Source organism: Podarcis liolepis (assembly GCF_965112155.1).
Source record: "Podarcis liolepis genome assembly, chromosome: 6".
NCBI classification, from domain to species: Eukaryota; Metazoa; Chordata; class Lepidosauria; order Squamata; family Lacertidae; genus Podarcis; species Podarcis liolepis.
The window spans coordinates 42,824,929-42,848,310 of NC_139559.1; the positions used below are offsets into that span (position 1 = coordinate 42,824,929).

The following is a 23,382-nucleotide window of genomic DNA, read 5'->3' on the forward strand; positions in this document are numbered from 1 at the left end:
AATTGTTACCTTCCAAAACAGTACACTTTACATTTTCTTCAGGTAACTCATGGCATGTTACTAGACAAAAACATACAACAACTTGCATGTCACGTTCTAGTTAGCTACATTTGTGCAGGGTGTGCTTTGGACAAAGGACAGAAGGTGGCTCCAAGTCATTTTTCAGACCTACTCAAGGGACCCTCCCTTTCTTGCATCATATAAGAAAAGTGCTTATTCATATCATAAAACTGAAAAAGGAACTTTGGCCAGTGCATTGGTGATACCTCATATGTAAGGTGTAAATACAGTGGTACCTCGGGTTAAGTACTTAATTCGTTCTGGAGGTCCGTACTTAACCTGAAACTGTTCTTAACCTGGAGCACCACTTTAACTAATGGGGCCTCCTGCTGCTGCTGCGCCGCTGGAGCACGATTTCTGTTCTCATCCTGAAGCAAAGTTCTTAACCTGAAGCACTATTTCTGGGTTAGCGGAGTCTGTAACCAGAAGCGTATGTAACCAGAAGCGTATGTAACCCGAGGTACCACTGTACCACGTCTACAGCATGGGGCCATTTCTATGCCCGTTTCTATGAGAGTCATGCTTGAATGCATCAACATAGTTTGTTAAGTACGACAAAAATTAGCCTCATCACTGGTTTGAGTGGCATGTTACCAGAGCGCCATAACTTGGACCCACACAATCAGATCCAAGCTTCAATGTGTATTATTGCCCTGATGTGCATAATGAAAGCCAGCAGACTAGCCATGAGAGTTTTCTTCAGTGAGATTCCACTATAAGGCATTGGAAGGGAAGACATCTCTACCGTGTGTCCAGGTATTTCTCAATCGGATTGGTTCAGAGAGGTGAAGGCTGCTGGAGGATGTAGCTGTGGGCTCAAGAGCTGCAAAATGTGCCTTGAAGCATCTGCACTGAGGGCCCCAGCCACTTCAGTCCATTTCAGAAATTCATCTAAGTCCGAAAGCAAGAGTTCCTCAGATGTGAGAGGTGTAACTGGGGCATCTGCCTTGGGTGTAGCCAAGCCATGCATTAACATCAGCTGATACATGGTAGAACTTGTTGCAAAAATGATGACGAGATTTTGGCTTAGGTGGTTTGGCCTATTCCCTGTGAATGATGTCCCACAAGTTTGTGGGAAATGGAACTGCCTGGACTTCCCTTGACTCTAACCCTTGGGCTCCCTGTCCTCCCTGGCATAACTGTACTAAACCTTTGAAGAGGTGCCCTAGGGGAAAGACCTCTGACAGCTCAGAGGGACCCCCCTGCTCCCAGTGTTTGGGCTGAAGCAACATTCCTGTTGGCTAGTGCATTCAGGGGGTGAGGTCTATGTGGGCTGAACACACTAAAATATAACTGTCTGCTCTGTGGGAATAAAGCAGAGGTATCCTGAGAAAAGCAATTCCTCTCCACTCACGAGGGAGCCAGTCTATCTGACTCTGAATACCAGTTCCTGGGAATCACAAGTAGGGTGAATGCTGCTGCACTCATGGGCTTTCCCATAGGTATCTGATTGGCCACCGTGAGAACATGATGGCCTGAGCCGCCAGGGCTCTTATGTTCTTATGACTGAAAGAGGACTCTTTTTCTCTGCTTTGCCTACTGATGCTGCCTCTTCCTCCACCCCTTGGGTTCTTAGAAAGGTGAAAACCTCCAAGTCTGTCTGGCTGCAGACCTTGCACCTCTGGAGATGACCTGGAGACTGTCTTTCTGGTTCCAGAGAAGAGATCTTTCTCCATGCTAAGCTGTCCTCCTTCCCACGAGTAATAATAATAATAATAATAATAATAATATTTTTTTATTTATATCCCGCCCGCCCCAGCCGAGGCCGGGCTCAGAGCAGCTAACAACAATAAAAGTAACACAACATTCTAAAATCAATTCATTTTAAAATCAATTCAAAATCAAATTATTGGCAACCATTGGGCTAGAGTTCTGTGAGGATTACAGAAGGAGGGGGTCAGACTGTGCCTTGGCCAAAGGCCTGGTGGAACAGCTCTGTCTTGCAGGCCCTGTGGAAAGATGTCAAGTCCCGCAGGGCCCTAGTCTCTTGTGACAGAGCGTTCCACCTGATCGGTACCACGGCCGAAAAAGCCCTGGCTCTGGTTGAGGCCAGCCTAACCTCCCTGTGGTTAGGGACCTCCAAGATGTTTTTGTTTGAAGACTGTAAGGTCCTCTATGGGACATACCAGGAGAGGCGGTCCCGTAGGTATGAGGGTCCTAGGCCGTATAGGGCTTTAAAGGTTAAAATCAGCACCTTAAACCTGATCCTGTACTCCACCAGGAGCCAGTGCAGCGGGTATAGCACCAGGTGAATGTGATCCCGCAGCGAGGACCCCATAAGGAGTCTCACCACAGCATTCTGCACCCGCTGGAGTTTCTGGGTCAGTCTCAAGGGCAGCCCCACGTAGAGTGAGTTACAGTAATCAAGTCTGGAGGTGACCGTTGCGTGGATCACTCTCGTATCCAATCATCTTATTTCTGTTTTCCCACACACTTGCGAGGTAGGCCTGTCTTGTCAGATCACTAACTCCTCAATATACAATTTATCTTCTGGATGGATTGTCCATACAAGGCCTTATTGTGGTCAGCCTCACAAAGAGCTATGTGGTGTTTGGTCAAGGAGCATGCTTCAGACAACAACTTCTGACAGTGTTTCCTTTCATAGTCTCTCCCCTCCACCTCCAGTTTTCTCTCTCCATTTCCTCATGATCCCCTTCCCGCCTGCCTCTTAGCCAATATAATTTACCTGGGCAATAAAGGTTCCTAGCACCACTGAGCAGAAGATGGGGTTCCGGAAAATGGCCTCAAAGACATTCCGCTCACCATGGATCTTGCGAGCATTGATCTCATTGAAAAGTTGCATCATGACAAAAGTGTTGAAGACAATGGTGTAGTGTTCAGTGGGTGGGGAGTGGAGGGGGACGTTCCGGCCACTGTCAATATCAAAAAATTTCTCACCTAGCAGAAGAAGAGTTTGAAGAAAAAATGATAAGAATAACAACAATCCTTCCCCTACACACAGACACCAGAGATTACGATGTGATTATACAACACAGTAGAGAACACGATCCCCAAACCAGGGTTAACTGCAAACATATCTTGCGTGCCATTAAGCAACTCATTCTCTGAACAGCACAGGCTCGTTCTTCCAGCACACAAAGTAGCTTCCTGAGAATTCAAGGATAATGCACAACTTGCAGCAAGGCTCCCTAGGTAGAAATACACAAGCAACAGAAAGACCCAAAATATGAAAATATGCTATACTGTACTGAAGAACCATATACAGAAGGGAATAAACACTGATATACATAAGACAAAAAGCAATATACACACCCAATGGAACACTGTTTTGCCTAATATTAGACTGTTTTAATGGCCAATAAAGGATCTTGTTGATGCATATGAAGAATTTGGATTCATTCCCTAAGACGACGGTTGAAAATATTTCTTCCCAAGGACTCAACATTGCTGGAATATGTCTGAAAAAGACTCATTTGGCAAAGCAGGCTAATAATGGGTGTTCCATCAAGAATGTGTATTGCTTATTGTCTTGTGTGTATCCATTTTCACTTCGTTCTCTATAGGCTTGTTCGGTACATTTTCATATTTGGGGACTTTCTGTTGCTTGTGTATTTCTGTTTTCCTGAGAATTTCACCTTTCATTAAAAAACAAGTCCAAAATCCTAGCTAGGCTTCTAGCCCTCATGAGTGTGGGACAAATATAATGTGACATTAGTGTCTCCAGGAAAACAGGGTATCAAGAGATAGGGACTGCCATCTGCAGAAGCAACCATGTGGGGTGGCACCATTCCGAGAGAGCCCGCTGCAGTTCTGCAGACACCCTGCAGAGAGCTGCTCCCTGCAGTTACAAAGGAAGGGCACAGAGGCAACACAGTAGCTCATTGGCTGTGTATGCCAAGGGACATGCTCTTCAGCCTTCTTAAACGCCACCAGCCAACTGGAACGTAGACAATAATCATGGAACTAAGAAAATCCATCAAATCATAGTTCAAAACAAACTATGGTTCAATGTGCAAGGGCTCACTGCTCAAACCATGAGCATAGGTTTAGATGACATGACAACCCAGACTCTGGCTGGTTTTTTCTGTGGCGCAGCAGGAGCGAGGGAATGAGCGTGGTGGGAATAGTTTCTTTTAAATTATGGTTTAATATGAGGTGCATAACAGGCCAGTGAATCCAGAAAGTGAGATGTCTATTCTTGTCTTGATTCCCTGTCCTTCCACATTACTAATACTTGCCAAAGTCTGCATTCTGCGAAGTCTCAGATATTGGCAACCGGATGATACAAACCAGACCCGTGCACACAAAAAGGACGGTGCAATTTGCATTAATGTCTTCTCAGGGCAGAATGAGGGTTGTATTTGGAATGAGGATTGTCAGTCCTAGATAAGGAGCTGCTGGAAAATTAGACAGCTCCCTTTATGAGACTGGAGCCAAAAGAAGTCCAATTAACTTGTACTTGAACCTGTCCAAATTTAAATACATCACTTGAAGGAAAAACTAATGTAAAACAGCTTTTAAAAGGCAAAAGAAAAGCTAAATTGTGTTGATGAAAGGCATAATTTCCTAGATTAAAGCTCTTCCCTTGGCCAAGGATTAAATGTATTGGTCATATAGTCTCCATAGAGACTGTCTTTTCCTGACAGACTGTGTCAAAGCTGCACAACAGCCAGACATGCAATGGTCTTCATTATGACTTTTGCATGGAATTTCTGCCTCTGAACCCTGCAAGATCATACATAGAAGTTGTTCCTGGCACTGGCGTACAAAGGGGGGCAGGGGGAACACACCACACCGGGTACCATTTGGGGGAAAGGGTGCCATCCTGGCCACCCCCTGGGATGCGTGCCACACCATCTCAAGATATGCACTATGCCCTCGTGGGCAACGCACCATGCCCCCGCCTGTTCTCCACTCCGGGGGCTGCAGCATGTTGCTCCACCACTGGCTCCTGGCAGTCTACATCATAGATGGGAGAGTAGCCAGCTATCAGAATCAGCTGCATGAACAGTTTCATTTTATTGAAAGAGAAGCCTTGTTTGAAAACTTTCCTGTATGCTAAGCCACTCAATCAACGGCTACCATAGAATTATTATAAATGATTACTGCCAGCGAAATTGAAGGCCCACAATTTTTTTTGTGGAGGGAAGGAAAGTATGGCAAGGTAGATATAGGGAAAGGAGAATCTAGATTTCCAAGACCCAACCTAATGGTTTCATGTCTTGCTAAAGGCTGCAAGTTCCATCTCTGACTCTCACCAGCAAAGAGCAGTGTGAAAATAATGGTGAGCTGGTACACAGCATGCCCCAGGATGTTCTTCATCATGGTGCGGGAAATGAGTGGCTTGTTGCGGCCATATGGCTTGCGCAAGAGCAAGGATTCGGTTGGGGGTTCTGTGGCAAGGGCTAACGAAGCAAAGGTATCCATGATCAAGTTGACCCACAACATCTGGACGGCCTTCAGAGGAGAGTCCTGCAAAGGGAGAAGCATCCATCAGAAAGGAGTGCATTTCATTTCTGGTCCAGGACTATGCCTCCCCACTCCCCCAGCTGCTCACCTGGAGCTGACATGCAACAAGTTCAAACTCTTAACCCACTAGTATAATCATCCAGGGATGGTCAAGTTGGAAACCCAAGAATACTAATGCTACAACTATAGTGTTAAACTACTAAATATTTAGTGCAGAGTGGGGGGTTAGCTTAGAGAGCACATGTATCTTGCAGGGGGTTGGACTCGGTGACCCTTGTGGTCCCTTCCAACTCTACAATTCTATGATCTATAATCTTCTCCCAATTAACTTTTGTGCAGCCTTAAGGCTCCAACTCCTAACTATTTTCAGAACACCAACTTGCATTTAATTAATAAAAAATAATATCTATGCAGTCTTTATTGTTGCGGAGATGTTTCAGTAGGCAATGACAGCAAATTTTCCAAGTGCTTCCATGCTGCAATAATCTCTACAAATGTATGGAGCTGAGGATGGCAACCTTTTGGTCCTCCAGGACTCTAACTGCCATTAGTCCCAGGCAGCATGGCCAATGTTCAGGGATGATGGGAGTTGTAGTCCAGCAACATCTGTAGGCTGCAGTTTCTCCATCCCTTGGTACTGAGGACAGATCATTGCTAGCTATGAGCTGCAATAGCCATCTAGATCTTCCGTTTTATGGGTCATTATACCTCTGATTACCAGAAGCTGATGACAAACAAGGGATTGCTCCCTTCATCAGCTTTGAGACCTGCTAGGAGCATCCAGTTGGCCACTGCTGGAAATGCTAGATGGATCTTTGGGCTGGATCCAACAAGGAAATGGCTACCTTTGAAATCCAACCCAACCATCTCTGTAACACAGGTCTTTACACGCTGCCCTGCATCAAGACCAGACATTGTGAAATTCAAAGCTCCAAAACAAAAGAGGCCCAGCAGAGCTAGGAATGGCATTCAGAATGGCTAGTTCCAAGACACCTCAATTGTTCCAAACATTAAGCTATAGATAAAACCCCTCCCCGTTTGACTGATGTTACCTGCGTGATACAAGCACCCGTGAAAGCCACAATCACAGCCACCACGTTGACCGTAAGTTGGAACTGCAGAAATTTGGAGATGCTGTCATACACGTTGCGGCCCCACATCACTGCCTTGACTATGCTTGTAAAGTTGTCATCTGTCAGGATGATATCCGAGGCCTCTTTAGCCACATCTGTGCCAGCAATGCCCTGAGGGAGAAAAAATGAGGAGGAGGAGATCAAGCTGGCAAGAGGTCGTCGTTCTGCTGCTACGACTGGTTCTCCACAGAGATAGGCTTGCGCTCAAAATGGCAGGCACCTTCCAGTTTCAGATGAGGACCACGAGATTGCAGGAGGAATTAGATGGCTAATCCCATAATCCCCCCCCCCCAAATGGATGAGTTAACTGATTGGCGTATAGGAAATACAAGGCCCTTTGAGACATAAAATACTCCCTCTCTTTCTGAAGTTCAGAGTTGAGTGTCAGCTCTTATGTATAAAAAATGGGACCATCCATGCAGAAGAGGAAGGCCTCAGAGAACCTCACAATTTGCAGGGTGTGTGTGTGTGTGTATACACACACACACACACACACACACACACACACACACACACACACACAGACACACACACACACACACATTTAACACCTGCTAAGTTTAAGTGCGGGAAGGCTTGAAACAGCCCATTGAGGACTGAGCAATGGGCACATAATTCTATTACAGGCAGGGAAGCACACAAAACTGGGTGGCAGGGGGAAATGGTGGATCATAGAGGAGGGTATGGAGCATGGCAACATTTTGCTGCAGATTCCACTGGTGATTTTGATTGTCCCCCTTTGCAACACCAAAAGTGTGGTAGAAACCTAGGCAGTAACTCTCTGCTCAGACTCCTCCTGCACCTCAGTGAAGAACCATGGCAGCAGATCAAGAAGGCAATTAGGCTTGTTGCAAAACTCCATTAGAGACACACGGTGGCAGTCAGTTACTACAGAATCTGCCGCTGCCAGAACAATCCCAGCAAGCTTCAGAAGTATTAAGCAGGTATCCTGTGGTGACCAATTTTTCCTAATGCTTGCCTGCTGTGTCCTACTGAGCCCAGGGATTGTGAGAGTCTGTCCTGAGCTGTAACATTCCTGACTTCTGCAAAGTGCAAAAACTGAAACAGAAAATAGAGCAGAATAAAAACAGAGCTTTAACACACACACACGGCTTATCAGCTCCATTATGCCAAGGCACACACAAGCAAATCACTAACCCCACATGCTGCTGCATTTGGTTTCCAACACACCAATCAGTCCATACCATAGCAAATCCCACGTCTGCTTTCTTCAAGGCTGGTCCGTCATTGGTGCCATCCCCAGTCACAGCCACCACCTGCCTCCGTTCTCCAACGGTACTGTCAATAATTCCTGAAAGATGGTAGGAACATCAGTAGAGGGCAGGCACAAAGAGACCCAAACTGGCAGCAGAGCATCCAGCGGCAACACAACGGGCCATTTCCCAAAAGCAATTCAGGTTGTGGTGGTTACAGCTTAGGGCCAATGATACCAAAAGGGCAGCCTCTTACCATATGAGGCTATCCACCAAAGATCACCGGGGAGACCCTTTCACACATGCCACTAAGTATAGTTGGCAAGGATATATTTTCTTTTGGGGCACCTAGACTGTGGAACTCTCTGCCTCCAGAAGCTTTGTGTGGCTTCCCCTTTGCCAATGTTTCACTGTCAGCTGAAGACTTTACTGTTTCGGCAAGCGTTCAGTCTGCCTACTGATGAAGAAAAAGGGGTTTTCTAAGCTCAGTTGGTTAGAGCAGAGCTCTCCAAACTCTGTGCCGCGACACGTTAGTGTGTCGGCTCCAGTGTGTAGATGCGTTGTGTGAACGCTCCCCGCACTCCTGGAAAGGGGTTAGTTTAACCTCTGACTTGCTAGTAAAACGGAATTCCCTTGTCGCAAAATGATGCATGCCTAAAAAGTGTGTCATGAGAAGTTTGGAAAAGTCTGGGTTAGAGCATTGTGTTGATAACGCCAAGGTTGCAGGTTTGAGCCCTGTATGGGCCAGCTGCATATTGCAGGGGGTTGGACTAGGCTATCTTCAGGGTCCCTTCCAACTCTACAATTCCACGATTCTATTTTTCTTGTTGTTGTTTAGTCATTTAGTCGTCTCTGACTCTTCGTGACCCCATGGACCAGAGCACGCCAGGCACTCCTGTCTTCCACTGCCTCCCGCAGTTTGGTCAAACTCATGCTGGCAGCTTCGAGAACACTGTCCAACCATCTCGTCCTCTGTCGTCCCCTTCTCCTTGTGCCCTCCATCTTTCCCAACATCAGGGTCTTTTCCAGGGAGTCTTCTCTTCTCATGAGGTGGCCAAAGTATAGGAGCCTTAGCTTCAGGATCTGTCCTTCCAGTGAGCACTATTTTTCTTAATTATTGTTTTTAAATTGTTATTTAACTAGTTTTGGTTGTGAAAGTTGCCTTGAGTATTTCTTTCCAGCACTGGAATGGCAGGATATAATTTTCCAAGCAAAGGTCTGTTTCACACATGCAGGTTAAAGGCAAATGCACAGAATGCTGCTATAGGGAGCTGCAAATTCTGGGCTCTGCCCCCTCTATTCTCTCCCCCCTCCCACTTTCTGGAGGACATTTTTTTGGAGGGAAAGTTCTGTCACCTCAGAAGTTCTTACCTTTCACAAGCGTGTGTTTATCTGTGGGTGAAGATCGTGCCAGGACCCGTAGCTTGGGCCAAATCTTATCCAGTTGCTCTTGTTCCACCTGCAAGACAAAATCACAAACTCACCAATTGGCCTGGAACAGGAGCTTGAGAACTGCTTTCCTCTTTCCTCCTACCTGGAAGTTCTGAGAACTCACAAGTGACACCTGCTTATCTAAAGGTAAACTAATATAATTTCACAATCCAAGGTGTTGCGTCAGCCATTCATGTGGGTAAAAACCCATTCTGTCCATGCTAACATGGATCTCATATAAAGCATGAGAAGGTTGAGGTTGGATGGCCACCTATCATGGATGCTTCAGTTGAGATTCTTGAATAGATAACCCCCAAAGCCCTTTCCAACTCTACAATTCTCTGATTCTATCCTGAGCAAAACCAGTCAGCTTTCTGTATTTATAAGTGGCTGGAGTCAGCTCAGATGCAAAGCAGGAGGCCGTAGAAAATACCTGTAGTATTAAAAACAAGCATGGGCAGAGAAAAGCCCTCTCTATAGCTGCATTCTAGCCTTGCCAAGCCTGCACTTCAGAGCTAAGAGTTTCCTTCTCAGGAGCTTGAAAAAGCTCATTATTCCCCAGAGATCACAGAATGAATGCGTTACACAGAATGAGGCACGTTTCAGAAGCTGTCAAGAGGGGAGTGGTCCTCTAAATAAACTGACCGGGCCCCTGAGTGGCTTCTCCCCACCCTGTTCCCTCAATCCCTTATTCCTCTCACCTCTCCTTTCTCGTTGCGGATCAGCCGGTTGAATTCCTTCCCTTCCAAGCACAGGAAGTCCTCCCCAGGTAGCAAAATGCCACACTTGGTTGCAATGGCACGGGCTGTGTTGATGTTGTCACCTGTAACCATCCGGACAGTAATACCAGCGCGCTGGCACTTCAGGATTGCATCAGGCACCTGTAGGAAAGCCATGAGATAACAGAGTCAGGAAGCTGAGCCGTGCATGCATGAGGCAGCGGGAAATCATGGATAAAGCCTGAAGAGGGAGCAGGGAGGGTGGGGAACAACAACTATAAACTAACAGGAAACTCATTACCTGAGTCTAGATCCTTATGTAGGATGTATCCTTATGTAGGATCCTTATGTATACAACTGTGCTCAGGAGGGAATCAGCAGGCTCAGGGGGAAAACCCAGGTTTGCAGAAGTAGAAAAAAATACTTAGGAAGAAACCTTAACTGTGGAAGCCCTACCACCACAACAACACAGTAATTGTTTTAAGCAGGCTCAGTGGCCACAGAATGCAGACAGTGAGGGGGAATGGAAAACCAGGGGAGGGAGGGAGGAGATTGGAATGGAGTATCCTGAAAGACGGGCTAGTGGGTTGGCTGGAATGCTGAACAGGAACACTTCACTCTGCAACATTTTGTTCCAAGTTTCACTTGTGTTTTATGTCCATACATTCCAGACAACACTGCAATGCAACTTCTCCAAACGTAGGTCATTTAAAAAAAAGCAACAAATATTTGTTTAAAGATGTATCCTGTTCAAGTTATTTCCACTGGACTTTCAACACAGTAACAACAAAAGTTAAGGAGTTATCTTCAGATTTTGTCTCTAAAAAGTAGCTCATTTTGGCTACTTTTGGCTGTAGTCTTGAGGAACCTGCTCCCTGCCTTACAGGCTTCCTCCAACTGGCCTAGGAGGGCAGGGCGCTTGAATGGAACCTTGGGTTGGGGTATTGCATAGTGGGGCTTGTTGTTATTACCACCCCAATTATTTAAAATTGTTTTAACTTTATTTATTTTAACACTTTAAAATGGATTTAACCTTAAATGATCTGATTATGGACAATGAGGCTTCCAATTAGTTTCCAGACCCAATTCAAAGTGCTGGTTTTGACATATAAGCTCTAAACAGCACAGGGCCGCAATGCCTCAAGGACCACCTCTCTCCATAGGAACCAATCTGGACCCTGCGATCATCATCCGAGTGTGACTAAAAATAAGAGATTGCCTTCCACTTAGTCAAAAATAAAAGGAACTAAGAGGAAATTGCCATGAACTGCAAGTTGAAAGTGCTCGATAAAGGGTTGTCTTCGTACGTGACAGATCCCCTACTGCTGGAACCTTACAAAACCTAAACGTAAGCTGTCATTTATTTGTTACTTGATTAAATTTAGATCACAACCTTCCTCCCAAAGGAACCCCGGGTGGTCCATGCATGATGACCTTTCTCACACACAAACATGCATTTCACTGTATGTAGGTACAAATCTGTGTGCTGAGAGTTGGAGCCAATTGTGGCTTCTCAGAAAATGCACGGTTCGTAGCCAGGCAACAAGTTTTTTCCTGAGCATTTTCTGGAATAGGCACCATTTCTTGCCTCTAGGGAGACATAAACTTGTTGCGCCCCACCCCCCAAATGACGCAGCATCGCTTGGGAACCTCTGGCGCCACGATGTGGGCGGGTGAGAGGGTTTTTTTTTTACCACGCGCCCGCTATGGGACAGCAAAGTAGTGGCAGGCCAGCCTCCCGCCTTGCCCTGCAACACTGATTTCATTGCTGCATCCCTGCTCTAATAGGCTTTATCTTGCACCGAGCAAGCCTGAGCAGGGAGGGAGGGAGGGAGACATTACTAAGGCACCAGCAAATTGAATCACCGCCTCCAGAGCTACTGCACGCAGGGCATCTGCAAAGCCATTTCCAACCCCAGATAATTCAACATCTAATTAAGGAAAGACGCGTGCAGGGGGCCAGCACTGAAATGTAATCAAGAGGTAGGCCTGGGATGGTTGATTCTGTTAGGTCAGTTGTCTGCTTGTCACCACCATAGTAAGCTGTGAGAGAAAACAGTGTGTGGGAGGTGGGGAGAAGCAGGCCGAGGAGGCGGATGCTGGATGCTCAAAAACGTGTCCCTTCCCTCAGCAGCCTTCATTCCCTGTCAGAATCCCTGCAGTTGCTTCTGTGTGGAATTTGTAAATTAAAACTGCCTCATTCAGGATGAGGCAGGGTTCCTGGGCCCTTCTGTAATTGCTTGGAAGACAGAATTAAGATATTTGCCACACCTCCCGCAGCACCGTGACTGGAAACGAAGGGTGTGCCAAAATTCCCTCTTTCAGGCAATTCCTAACACTGCTGTCAACTTCTGCAACAACTGCACAGTAGGGTAGCATTCAACAGGTGCAGCTTTCCCCCCATTTACGTGACTCTGTGGAGGACAAAGCTGTACCTCATGACTTTCTCATTGTTCTGTAGCTGCCAGAATCTCACAGGGGCCTTTTCTTCACACTACCAGCCTTATTGAAAACACAGCATCCCAGTGGCTTCTGGGCAGTATCCAGAATTCTCTGTGTACTGGCAGAGGATGGGCAAGCTTTGATGTTGAGCAAAAGAGGAATACAGCTGTGCTAGCAGAAATGTGCTGCATAATGAAGTATGCAATCTATTGTTCCACAAAGTTACCAGTAAACTGGTTATCCAGCCTCTTGCACAACAACATTCGGCTGGTGCAAGATATTTTGCCATTGGAAAATGCATGCTACTAAGTGAGTTTAATTTAGCGCTACATTGGATTCAACCCACTGACTGTAAATGGGAAATACAGTTATCTTCAAACTCTGGCAGAGAGTGAGGCAGGACCGTGATGGCAGCAGTCAGAAAGTTTATGGGACTAAGGCATTTAAAAGCAGATGAGCAGGAGCAGATAAATAAGAAGCCAGGTCCGAAGTTCAGTAAATCAGATGGACCCATAAGAAAGCAGTGCACAGGAGTCAAGAAAAAGCAGAGCCTTGGCAAAGATAGGAAGTGACAGTAGGGAAGAAGAGGGGGCGGAAAGGGCAAAGGAGTCCAATATACTGAAAGTCTGAATTGGTGATTAAAGTAACAGTGACAAATGAGGAAAAGTGGCAAGGTGGATGTTAGAGAAGAGGCCCAGTGTAAAAGTCACTGGTTTGCACAAGACCCGTTCAAGGGAACAAGCATCAGGAGAGGAGACAAAGATGGGCCTGAAGGAAATGAATCTTGAAAACAGCTGGGACCAAATGAGAGTCAACATGACGAAATAATATGATTCAGGGGAAAGAAGTGATTTGTCTCCTCCTTGCACTAGGCAAAAATCAAGGAGAGCCATGCTGGTACCTCCGGCCGAACAGGGTCCTCAATGCCAACCACAGTGATGCAGGTAAGGTCAGACAGGATCTCATTTTCCGTATCCCAGTCAGGCTCAACTCCAGTAGGGAAATCCCGATAGGCCAGGCAAATGGTACGCAGCCCCTGACAAGCCATTGGCTCAATCACTTTCTTCACCATCTCATCCCGGTCCTTCACCTTAAATATTCTGGATTCCCCATTCTTGTCCAATATCTTTGTGCATCTGAATCAAAGGTAGGGTGGGGAGAAACAGAAGGAATAATAAGCATGTGTTCCAAAAGCTGTATTCATGCAAGCAAAGGCAAAGAGCTTTAGGTACATGGTCCAAAGGGATTGTGCCTTAGTGAGGCATGGATTACACACTATTTTACATACAGGAGTACATTATCTACTTTCTCCTTCCCAGAAGAACAATGAGAAGGGTTGTGCTGCCCTCTTTAATGGAAAGTATGTACTGCTGCCCATTCCTAACTTGAGCCTTAACCTAGCTTTAACATACAAGACTGTCCACAGATTAAGGGCCTGTTGAACTTCAGCAACTATATTAATGGACAGAGATACCAAATTTTGGTGCATATTTTGTTTGCGTAATAAGACACTTTCGTAGCCACCTGGAACAGACCAAGAGGTCTACATCCATTTGCTGTAGAGGTTGGGGGGAAAGACAGCTCTATTATTTTTATTATTTTATCTATTTATTAAATTTATATCCCCACCCTTCCTCCCAAAGAAGCCTAGGGTAGCAAACAACAAGGGATAAAACAATAAATAAAACAATCCTAGTACAGATGTAGACAAGAAAGAAATTGAGAGGTGCCTCATGTCTAGAGCAGAGCTGAGTCTTTCTCTTGGAGAATGCCCCCCCCCACCAGTGGACTGGACCATTGACTGGACAAGTTGGGATAAATAGAAGGGAATTGAGTAGGTCATTTTTAGGCATCCTTTGGGGACCTACAGAGTTTCCAGCACCTCATCCACGGCTACAGGACAATGTGGTGTAGTGTGCGTTGGACCAGGACCTGGGAGATCAGGATTCGAATCCCCACTCAGTCACTGGATGAACTTGGGCCAGCCATTGTCTCTTAGCCTACCTCACAGGGTTGTTGTGAGGAAAAATGAGGAAGGGGAAACCATGTATGCTGCTATCTTGAGCTCCTTGGAGGAAAAGGTGGGATAGGAATCAAATAAATAAATAGAATAGAACACAGGCCTCATTCTGCCCCTACATGCATGACTATCCTCTTTTTGAACACAGTGAATTTTACAGGCTATGAATGGGCAGCAGGTATGATCTTCAACGGTAAAAACATGGAAAGGAAATACCATTTTGTGGGCACAATAGGAGGGAGTGACGAACTGTTGGAAAGCAGCTTCTTTCATAACTAGCATGCATCACTGAATATTCCTTAACCCATGAAACTACTTGTGTCGTTAGTATCTTGCCACTTCAAAAACCCAGAGGAAATTCAATGGTTAAGGACTCCACTTATGGCTTACCGCTAGGCCGACATAAGCAGCAAAAAGGAAGAGACTATGAAATTATGCAATTGGGTTGGAATAAATGACTCTCATGGTCCCTCCCAACTCTACAGTTCTATGACTCCTTGCAGTGGCATGAGCAAGTAAGAGAGAACCTCTGTTACAAAAACCACGGAAATATTAAAAAACAAGGCACCTATAAACTGTGTTGAAATCCAAGTAATTAATGTGTAGCGTGGAACCACAGAGAAGATATCTCCTACTTCAAAACCCATGAGTTTGTTTGATCCTAAGTCAACCTTAATCCTGATGTTTCTTGGATGAAAATGGATACAGATATACGTGTACTTTTTATTATTCCAGACTGCAGCACTGAATTAACCATTATGAAAGCGATGCTCAGTTCTGAGTGTGAGTTTGGTACCTGCTTTATCCTTACCAGTGTTTGTGACATTGGCCAACGTTTAACACAGAGTAGTAAAGATGGGTGAAATCTGCCCATCTCAGTTTGGACTGGGCTGGGTTTTTTCAAGCTTTTTCAGCAAAAGAGAATTCTTGGAAAACAGTAGACCATCCCTACAATTCTGTGAAGCTCACCAAGACCTAGTGTCTGGGAGAACTTCCATCATCGCCAACTTTCTTTCATCCTCCCCCTTTCTCGTTTGTTAAGATGGGCTGAACGTAAGGAGGGAAAACAGCAGCCTAGATAGTTGACTCAAGCTTTTCTTTGAAGCTCAAACCAGACATGATGTCGCTCAAGCAATTATCAGTTCTGTTAATGTGTGAGTGTTGCTTTTTTTAATCAAGTAAGTAGCAGGTGTAGGGGGGCTAATCTGAATCAGGATGCTGGTGTATGTAATGGCTTTAACCCTGGGGCCCTACTGCAGTCCTAATCTGAACCGAGACCTCCTACAGTTTCCAATGCAAAGAGGCCCCAGCTCCAATCTAGGACTGTAGTGGAGGAGAGGAGGGTTACCTTTTGAACTCTAATCTGGATTGGGTCCCCTGCTCTTGCTGTTTACTTTTAAAAAACCCATTCCTGTAACTGCTAATTGTGGGAATGAAATCATGCCCAATTAGGCTTTTAAATGTCCAGCTTTCTGCAATAAAGCCTTCTGAGTCTGCCTAGATATTCCACTGCCAGTGGGAACTCTGGGAACAGTGGTAAAGAAGGGAAATGGAAAACAACAAGAAGAGTCCAGTAGAAGCTTAAAGACTAACAAATCTATTACAGCACAAGCTTTCCTGGATGACAGACTCTTTGCTGTTTCTTTGCACCCACAAAGTAACAGTTACCCTTCTGGAATATGGCAGAAAGAATCACCAGAGACCCCAACAGAGCCATTAGGAGAGAAGTTAGTTACTTGCGCAGGAGGATCTCAGAGGCTCCTTTGCTGTACATGCGGAAGCTCCCATCTGGATTCTTCAGCACCGTGCTCATGGATTTGCGGACCGAGTTGAAGGTGTACACCTTGTAGAGTTTTTCCTCTGGCACCTCATTGCGGACGGCTTGATAATCCTGCTTCAGGTCCAGCACAAAACCCAGAAGCGCACATTCCGTCTTGTTTCCAACTTGACGTGGGAGGCCCCCTTCTTTCTCTGGTGGCTAGATTTCCCAAAACGAGTGTCAGGTGACAAACTAATGGCAAATCACATCTAAACAGCCATGGCCACTTGCACCCTGTCAGAATCGGGTGACTGGTAAGCACAGAACAGGAAGGGAAAGCCAGGGAGGCTTAGTGGGTACAGCACTGGACTTGGACCAGGGAGCTGTGGCTTCAAATCCCTACTCAGTCATGAAGCTCCCTGGGTGAACCTGATCTAGTTGCTGTCCTTGAGCCCAACCACCTCAGAGGGAGAATAAAATTGCAATGTGGGGATTGGGGGAGAGGATTAACCCAAATATATGCAGCTATCATATGAAGAACACTTTTGGATCAAAATTCCCCCTTTCCAGCCCGGCTGTGATCCTGGTAATTATCAGCCCCTTTAGCTCATGCTATTTGCATTAAACAAAAAACCAAAAAACCATGCATGCTAATACAAAGAGGAGTTTAACTTTCTGTCTGGTTTGGCCCTTACTCCGAGCTCCTTGGAGCAAAGAGGCAACAATATGCAATGAAAAACATTTGGATTTGTCCATGGTGGGTTCCTGTCACTAGAAGAGAATTTCAGAGGTAAAAACGACGAAAATCCAAAGTGAGTTAGCTAGATGGCTGTTATTTTTATCTTTCAGAAGTCAAAGCCTTAATCTCTTTAGGCTTCAGTTTCTATCTGTGAGAAAGGGATATTAGCAGAATTTCCTTACCTGTCAGATTTGTGAAGCAGAGACCTCTTCTGATCTCAGACTGACTGGTGGGTATTCAGATTTCTCCTTGTCAGTCCCAGATCAGAGGAGCCAACTGCACGGCACTTCCCTACCTCACTGGAGAGTTTGGAAGGTTTATGTATATTAGACATTTCAAAAAGAGCTTCATATGCTATTTTTTTCCAGACACGAAGATTACTTTCATGTTTAAGAAAAAAGTGCATTTTGTTAACACATGAAAGGCACGGTGTGTTTTTCTGCTGCAAGCAGCCAATACATGTAACAGGGATCCAAGTCTGAGAACAGAGATCCCAGCAGATGTTGCTTTTCCCTACACAGAGATTAATCCTGTTGGAAGTGAGACCGACCAACCGTAAGTTCATGACAAATGTCCTGCTCTCCTCCCTACAAACCTACTGAGGCTCTTCTGTTCCTCGGTAAATATGCTGCAGATCAGTGACAGCTGTTAGTGTTGGTTCACAGATTCACCCAGGTAAAAGAACATTGATGGGGAGAGCATTTGCAGCAGAAGCTGTTGCGTCCCTCCATCAAATTAAAAAGCAGGCACAGTCCACTGTGAGCTTGATGCAGCTTGTTCAAGCTCCTCCTTCTCTGTCCATCTGCCACTCAAAGAGCAAAGAACACACTTTGGGGTCAGGGATGGGGCAGCAGGTGACAGAGGGCTCCCTCAAAGATGAGCGAGCCCTGCCTGCCTCACTCCGTTCCCTGCCTGTTTATAACGTGAATATGTTTATTTTATTTAGGAAGATTAATAAAACAGCTCTCTAAGCTCTCTTGTAAGATGATGCCAGCATGGTGAAGCTCACAGCATCTTTTCCCACTGTGGATCAGAGGGACTGCATTTCAACCTCTGGGATCTTCAGGAGAAAATGGCACTGGTAGCCTCATTACACAGAAAGCACCTTCACTTTTCAGACACCAAAGGAAGGAGAAGAAGCTCGGTTAGGCTCTCCTTTGAGGGAGCTGCTTTCTCCATCTGTGGCCCCATCCTGGTTCCCAAGAGATCCCCCTCACCTCAGAAACAGGGCTGTAGGCAGCAGAAGGAACTGGGCATTTTCAAGCATTCTTGTGAACACTAAAGATATGCTTGAAGAGAACAGATTTAATTGTGGGACAAGCACAAGGATGCTTGTCCATCTTTTGGTTCTGTGGTGGAAGGAGAGAGCATGTGTGCATCGCTGCATGCGTGTTGCACACAGGCACAAATGGAAAGGAAAAGATAACACCAATGAAGTCCACAAGCGCCTGGGCTTGTGCATGGAGTGCCTGCTGCACACTATGCTTTATACACGTGGGGAAGAAGTGTGTGTGCACCAATCCTTCCACCACAGAATGGCAATCTTCAGGTGGATGAAAGGTCCTACTAAACTCCTCTCCTTGGTGAACTAGATGAAGGGTGGCAATGCTAGCTCCTTCACAAAGCCAGGACTTACCAAGATTTTAGAGGTGTAAGCAGAATTTATTGCAACGCCGTTGATGATGAGGTCCAGAGTCTTGGGCAGAATGGCTTCTGGGTCAGGGATCTGTCTGTAGTGGGTGTCCCCCACATAAGCTTGGACCACAGTCATACGGTTCATGGTGAGAGTACCTGTCTTGTCTGAGCAGATAGCAGTGGCGTTGCCCATTGTCTCGCAAGCATCCAAGTGCCTAACCAGATTGTTATCTTTCATCATTTTCTGTGCAAGGGAAACACAGGAATCACTAAGAAGGGTTACGGAGACTCAATGGCAAAGAGGCAGACTGGCCATTGGACTAATGCAAAATGCTGTCCTCTTTCTGCATGGCCTGCAAAATGGAGCTGTTCTGACAGGCCTTTGGTTGGGGCCCAGTCTGACCCCCTCTCTTTTTTTGTTATAATACCCAGTATGTAAGTGGCCTCCCTAACCCTTTCCACCAGCTCATATAAGACCAGCACAAACAGTTGGGCCTGGTGAGCACTCAATGCTCCCATCCCCTATAGTTATAGTTATAATCCATGGGTTGCCATCTGATTTTATTCTGCTCCAAATTTTATTTTAAGCTGTGTTTTAATTGATTGTGTGATTTATGTTTTTAATGTATCATACTTTGATGTTAGCCTCCCTGAGCCCGGTCCTGGCCAGGGAGGGTGGTGTATAAATGAAATTTATTATTATTATTATCATTATTAAGCATGAAAGAAATCAAAGTAGGGGAGAGGAAACAAATCTTGCAAATCTGCCTCTTTGGGAAATAGTTGTAACTAAACAACCTCGCAGTGATGTGCCGAACAATATTATTCTTAAATGCCACATTAGAGTAAAAATGAGAGAGAGATGAACAGACCTCACATCTATCTTAGTTTCTATCTAAGCATTTGGTGTAAGAAGTGGAGGCCGGCTCGAGTTGAGTACTGTATTTTTCGCTCCATAAGGCGCACCTGACCATAAGGCACACCTACTTTTTTTTGGGGGGGGGGATTCAAGAAAAAAAAATTATTTAAAGGGAGCGCTGAGCACAGCCTGTATGCATCCCAGGCTCTGCTCAGTGCTCCCTTTCATGAGCCGCGAAGAGCGTGTGTGTAGCGCTTTAAGGCTTTTCTCTGAGGAGCCACACACACACTCCGCGCACCTCTTTAAAGGGAGCGCGGCTCTTTGGGGCTTTTGCAGGAGGTGGGGGAAGGGAGAGAGCTGCACACTCTTTAAAGGGATAGCCGTGCAAAGCCTCCCCAAGGCTTGTGGGGCTGGCGGGGGAATCCCGGCTCCCCCCCCAGCCCCAGGGACCAAACATTCGCTCCATAAGACACACAGACATTTCCCCTTAGATTTTAAGAGGGAAAAAGTGTGTCTTATGTAGCGAAAAATACGGTAAATGTGCTTATTTAACACTGTAAAACTCCAACTCCAAGTGCTTCTAGCCACTCCTTTCATGCACTCCAAAGAAAAAGGCACCTTACTCTCCACTTCCTTGCACAATAAATCTGTTGTGGCAAATCCAAATCTAGCCTTTCCCCCTAAAACTGAAGAAAGCAACCCAACCTCCAGATCCAGCCCCGCCCTCTCTCCCCCAACCTGGCAGCCAATATCAGGTCCAAAATCTCTTCTAGCTTCCAGCCTCTCACCTTCACAGAGTAGGCCAAAGAGATGGTTACAGCCAGAGGCAAGCCTTCAGGCACAGCTACCACGAGCACAGTGACACCAATGATGAAGAACTTGACGAAATACTGGATGTAGATGGGAGTGCAGTCAGCCAGCCATTGCCTTCCTTGAATCCCGAAGGTGTCAATCACAAAATACAGCACCAGGATAATGACTGTGATGGCTGACATAATCAGGCCTGAGGAGGAGGAACAGGGACAGAAAGAGAAGGCAGGTGAGGGCAGACCACCAGAAGATCAGAGGGTTGGCTGGACCACAGTGATAATTTTATAGTTGCCAACCTGGACTGAGGGGTACTAATCAAAGCTTACTGATTTCAGGTCTCACAATGGAGAGAACTGCAATGCACCAGTTAACTTGCACAAGAGGACCTCCTCTCTGTGTCATCTCTCTCTCTTCCAAGAGGTGTAGAGACTACAACAGAGGTCAGTGTGGGGTGCTTGGTTCCCAATGTCAAGCATCACTATCACTTAGCAAGAGGGAGAAATACAGGGTGCTCAGTGTAGGGGCACGAGCAGCAGCAACCCAATCTGACCCTTCTGCCATCGCCTCAGCAGCAGGCCGAGCTCCCTACACCTTGCACTCTCCCCTTTCAGTAAGCAGCAGCAACAGCCAGTATCAGGAAGGCAGGGGTGAATGCAAAGTCACCCCCGCCAGTCACTGCCACATGTTACCAATGAGACAATTTTGCCCCGCCTTTGAACTCATTACTCAGGATGAAGCTTCTTTTCTTGGCCTCGTAGCTGCAGAGAAATGGTTGGCATTGCTTGTGCCTGCATCTGCTCTGAGAGCAATTTGCTCAAAGGCAAACAAAAAGGAACAGTCTCTCTAGCGAATTTTATTCATTCAATCTTCCTATTCTCCCCCCCTTTTTTGAAAAAGTCATGAATCAGGATTTTTCAAAACACTTGGGTTGGCAGGGCTGGCAGGGAGGAAGTCTTGGTTATTTTGGCCAATTGGGGTGCAGTGTCAACTGGAATCTCAACTGGACCTAGGAAATAGGAAGCTTCTTCTACTGAGTCAGACCATTGGTAAACTTCTAGCATAGCACAGTCTACACTGACTGGAAGTGACACTCCAGGGTTTTAGGGCAAGAGTCTCCCCGCAGAGGCTGGGAGCAAAGTCTTATCTGCAGAAGCTGGGGATTGAACCTGAGACCTTTTGCATGCTCTACCACTAAGCTATGGCCCTTCCCGTAAGCATTACATGCAAATGATTTTAACAAAGCCCAAACAGTATGTATTTTCTTCCTTTACAGAAAAGCTGCTTTGGGAGTTGGAAATTCGGAGCATAGAGGCTGCTCCTGTTTCTCTGCCATAAATGGTTCCTCCTAAAACCAGCTTTCCTACAAACAATTTCTTATAAAGGTCTTTGGGGTGTTGTACATGTTTGCACTTAGGCCCTAAGGCAACAAATTTAATCAAGAGCCATTCTGACATCATTCAGATAGGGATCTTTGTACAGCTACAGTGGGAAGGAGGCCACCACACTTTAAAAGAACAAGGCAAATTACACCCAGCCAGAACTTTAGTTCATCTGGCTCAATATTATTTCCTCTGACACTCAACAGTTCTTCAAATTCCCAGGCAGCTACCTGAGACCCTTCAGCTAGAAATGGTAGGACTGAATTGGGAACCTTCCATATACAATGTGTTCACCTTACCAGTGAGGAAGCAACAGAGAACGTGACATTCATACAGATGTTTTCAGATTTAATCCCTGGTTTTCTAGTTAAAAGAATTGCAGGTAGCAAGGAGAGAAAAGACCCTGGGGAGGTGTTGCCAGTCAGAATAAATACTGAGTATGGAGCTGGGTTGACAGAGCAATCCTATTTACACCTACTCATAAGTAAGTTCTGCTGACTTCATTCTGGTATGATCCTATTTAAGGGCTTGCCCACACTTCTGCTTGTTCCATGCATGGCCCATACTTTTTAGGCATGGTCAAAGTGGATTTCCCCTTGTCCTGCTCCTTTTACAGGGAAAACCTACTCTTTAGTGCTAAATCGGAGCAAATGTCGATTCAGAGAAAACCTGAATTGCCATTTGCTCCAACTGAGCAATAAAGAGCGGTTTTCCCCAGGGGAAAGCAGTGGGACAAGAGGAAGTATGGATAAGCCCTAAATGCACACAGGATTGCAGCCTAAGTCAGATTTTGAACACTTGAGTGGAATTGCACTTGACTTCTGTCATGCTTGCTTTGGATCTGCCTTCCTTGCCCATGCACAACAAACAAACTAGGGAGACAGCCTTGCAAGACGGCCAAATCCTGCCTCTATTGACATGCTCACCTGCTTTTCCAATCTGAACTGCCAAACGGGTGAGTTTCCCCTGCAACACGGACTTCTCCTTCTTTGGGACCTTCACCTTCTTCTTCTCCTCCTTCTCCTCGTTTTCCACCCCTTCTTGGCTTTTCAGTGGCTGGATCTCCAGGGCCACACCATCTTGAGTTTTTGCTGGATCCAGGGCGAAACAAACAGTGGCCGAATGAGTGGGAAGAACAGCTGAGAAACACTTTAGGTGCAACAGAAAGAGAAGGAAGGACGGCACAGAGAGGGAGAGAGAATCCCAGTGCACAGGAACCCCAACAACAGACACAGACACTTGGTAAACCTAGACATCCAGGGAGCCCTGTTCCACATCCCTCCGGAACAGATGACTGAAGCAGGTGGCAAAAAAATCCCCCCTCCCAAAGGCCAATACATTTCAACATCTCAGATGACTACACCTGGAAGGAAGGACAGCCTTGCTAGGAAGGCACAGGAGGCACAACTCTGGGGATCTGTTTCCCAGATCGGCTCGCTGATTTGCTGCATGTCCCTGTGCAAGGCATCTCCTCCATGAGCATTTCTGTAAGATGGAGTTATTGGTACTTACCTCACTGAGGTAGCAAGGTGGAAGCGGTGCAAAACCTAACCTGTGAACAGCTATTATACTCAGACTCCCATGGCATGACTAAAGTCCTCTGCTCCTCAGCAGAGGCTGGTACTGGCTATTTTAGAGGAAAGTGCAAGCATCCAGGAGCTCAGATGGACAAAGTGCAAGGAACCTCTGTCCAGGCTCTGGGATGGTTTACAGCTGAAGAACTCAAAAGAGCTCAGCAAGTGATCCGAGCTG

The 23,382-nt window shown here is 46.0% G+C and overlaps 1 protein-coding gene across 19 annotated transcripts in view; it reads right to left on the bottom strand.

Moving 5' to 3' along the window:
- ATP2B4 (ATPase plasma membrane Ca2+ transporting 4) overlaps nucleotides 1-23,382 on the bottom strand; it is a 166,076-nt gene that overhangs the window by 26,414 nt on the left and 116,280 nt on the right. For all 19 annotated transcript variants that reach the window (XM_083508791.1, XM_083508808.1, XM_083508797.1 and 16 more), the window contains 11 exons: nucleotides 22,557-22,721; nucleotides 20,230-20,444; nucleotides 18,584-18,826; nucleotides 16,186-16,427; nucleotides 13,331-13,565; nucleotides 9,970-10,149; nucleotides 9,209-9,296; nucleotides 7,829-7,935; nucleotides 6,543-6,734; nucleotides 5,280-5,493; nucleotides 2,747-2,958 (listed from right to left, as the gene is read on the bottom strand). In XM_083508791.1, coding sequence (XP_083364917.1) covers nucleotides 2,747-2,958; nucleotides 5,280-5,493; nucleotides 6,543-6,734; nucleotides 7,829-7,935; nucleotides 9,209-9,296; nucleotides 9,970-10,149; nucleotides 13,331-13,565; nucleotides 16,186-16,427; nucleotides 18,584-18,826; nucleotides 20,230-20,444; nucleotides 22,557-22,721 — 2,093 coding nt within the window. The remainder of the gene's footprint in view (nucleotides 1-2,746; nucleotides 2,959-5,279; nucleotides 5,494-6,542; nucleotides 6,735-7,828; nucleotides 7,936-9,208; nucleotides 9,297-9,969; nucleotides 10,150-13,330; nucleotides 13,566-16,185; nucleotides 16,428-18,583; nucleotides 18,827-20,229; nucleotides 20,445-22,556; nucleotides 22,722-23,382) is intronic.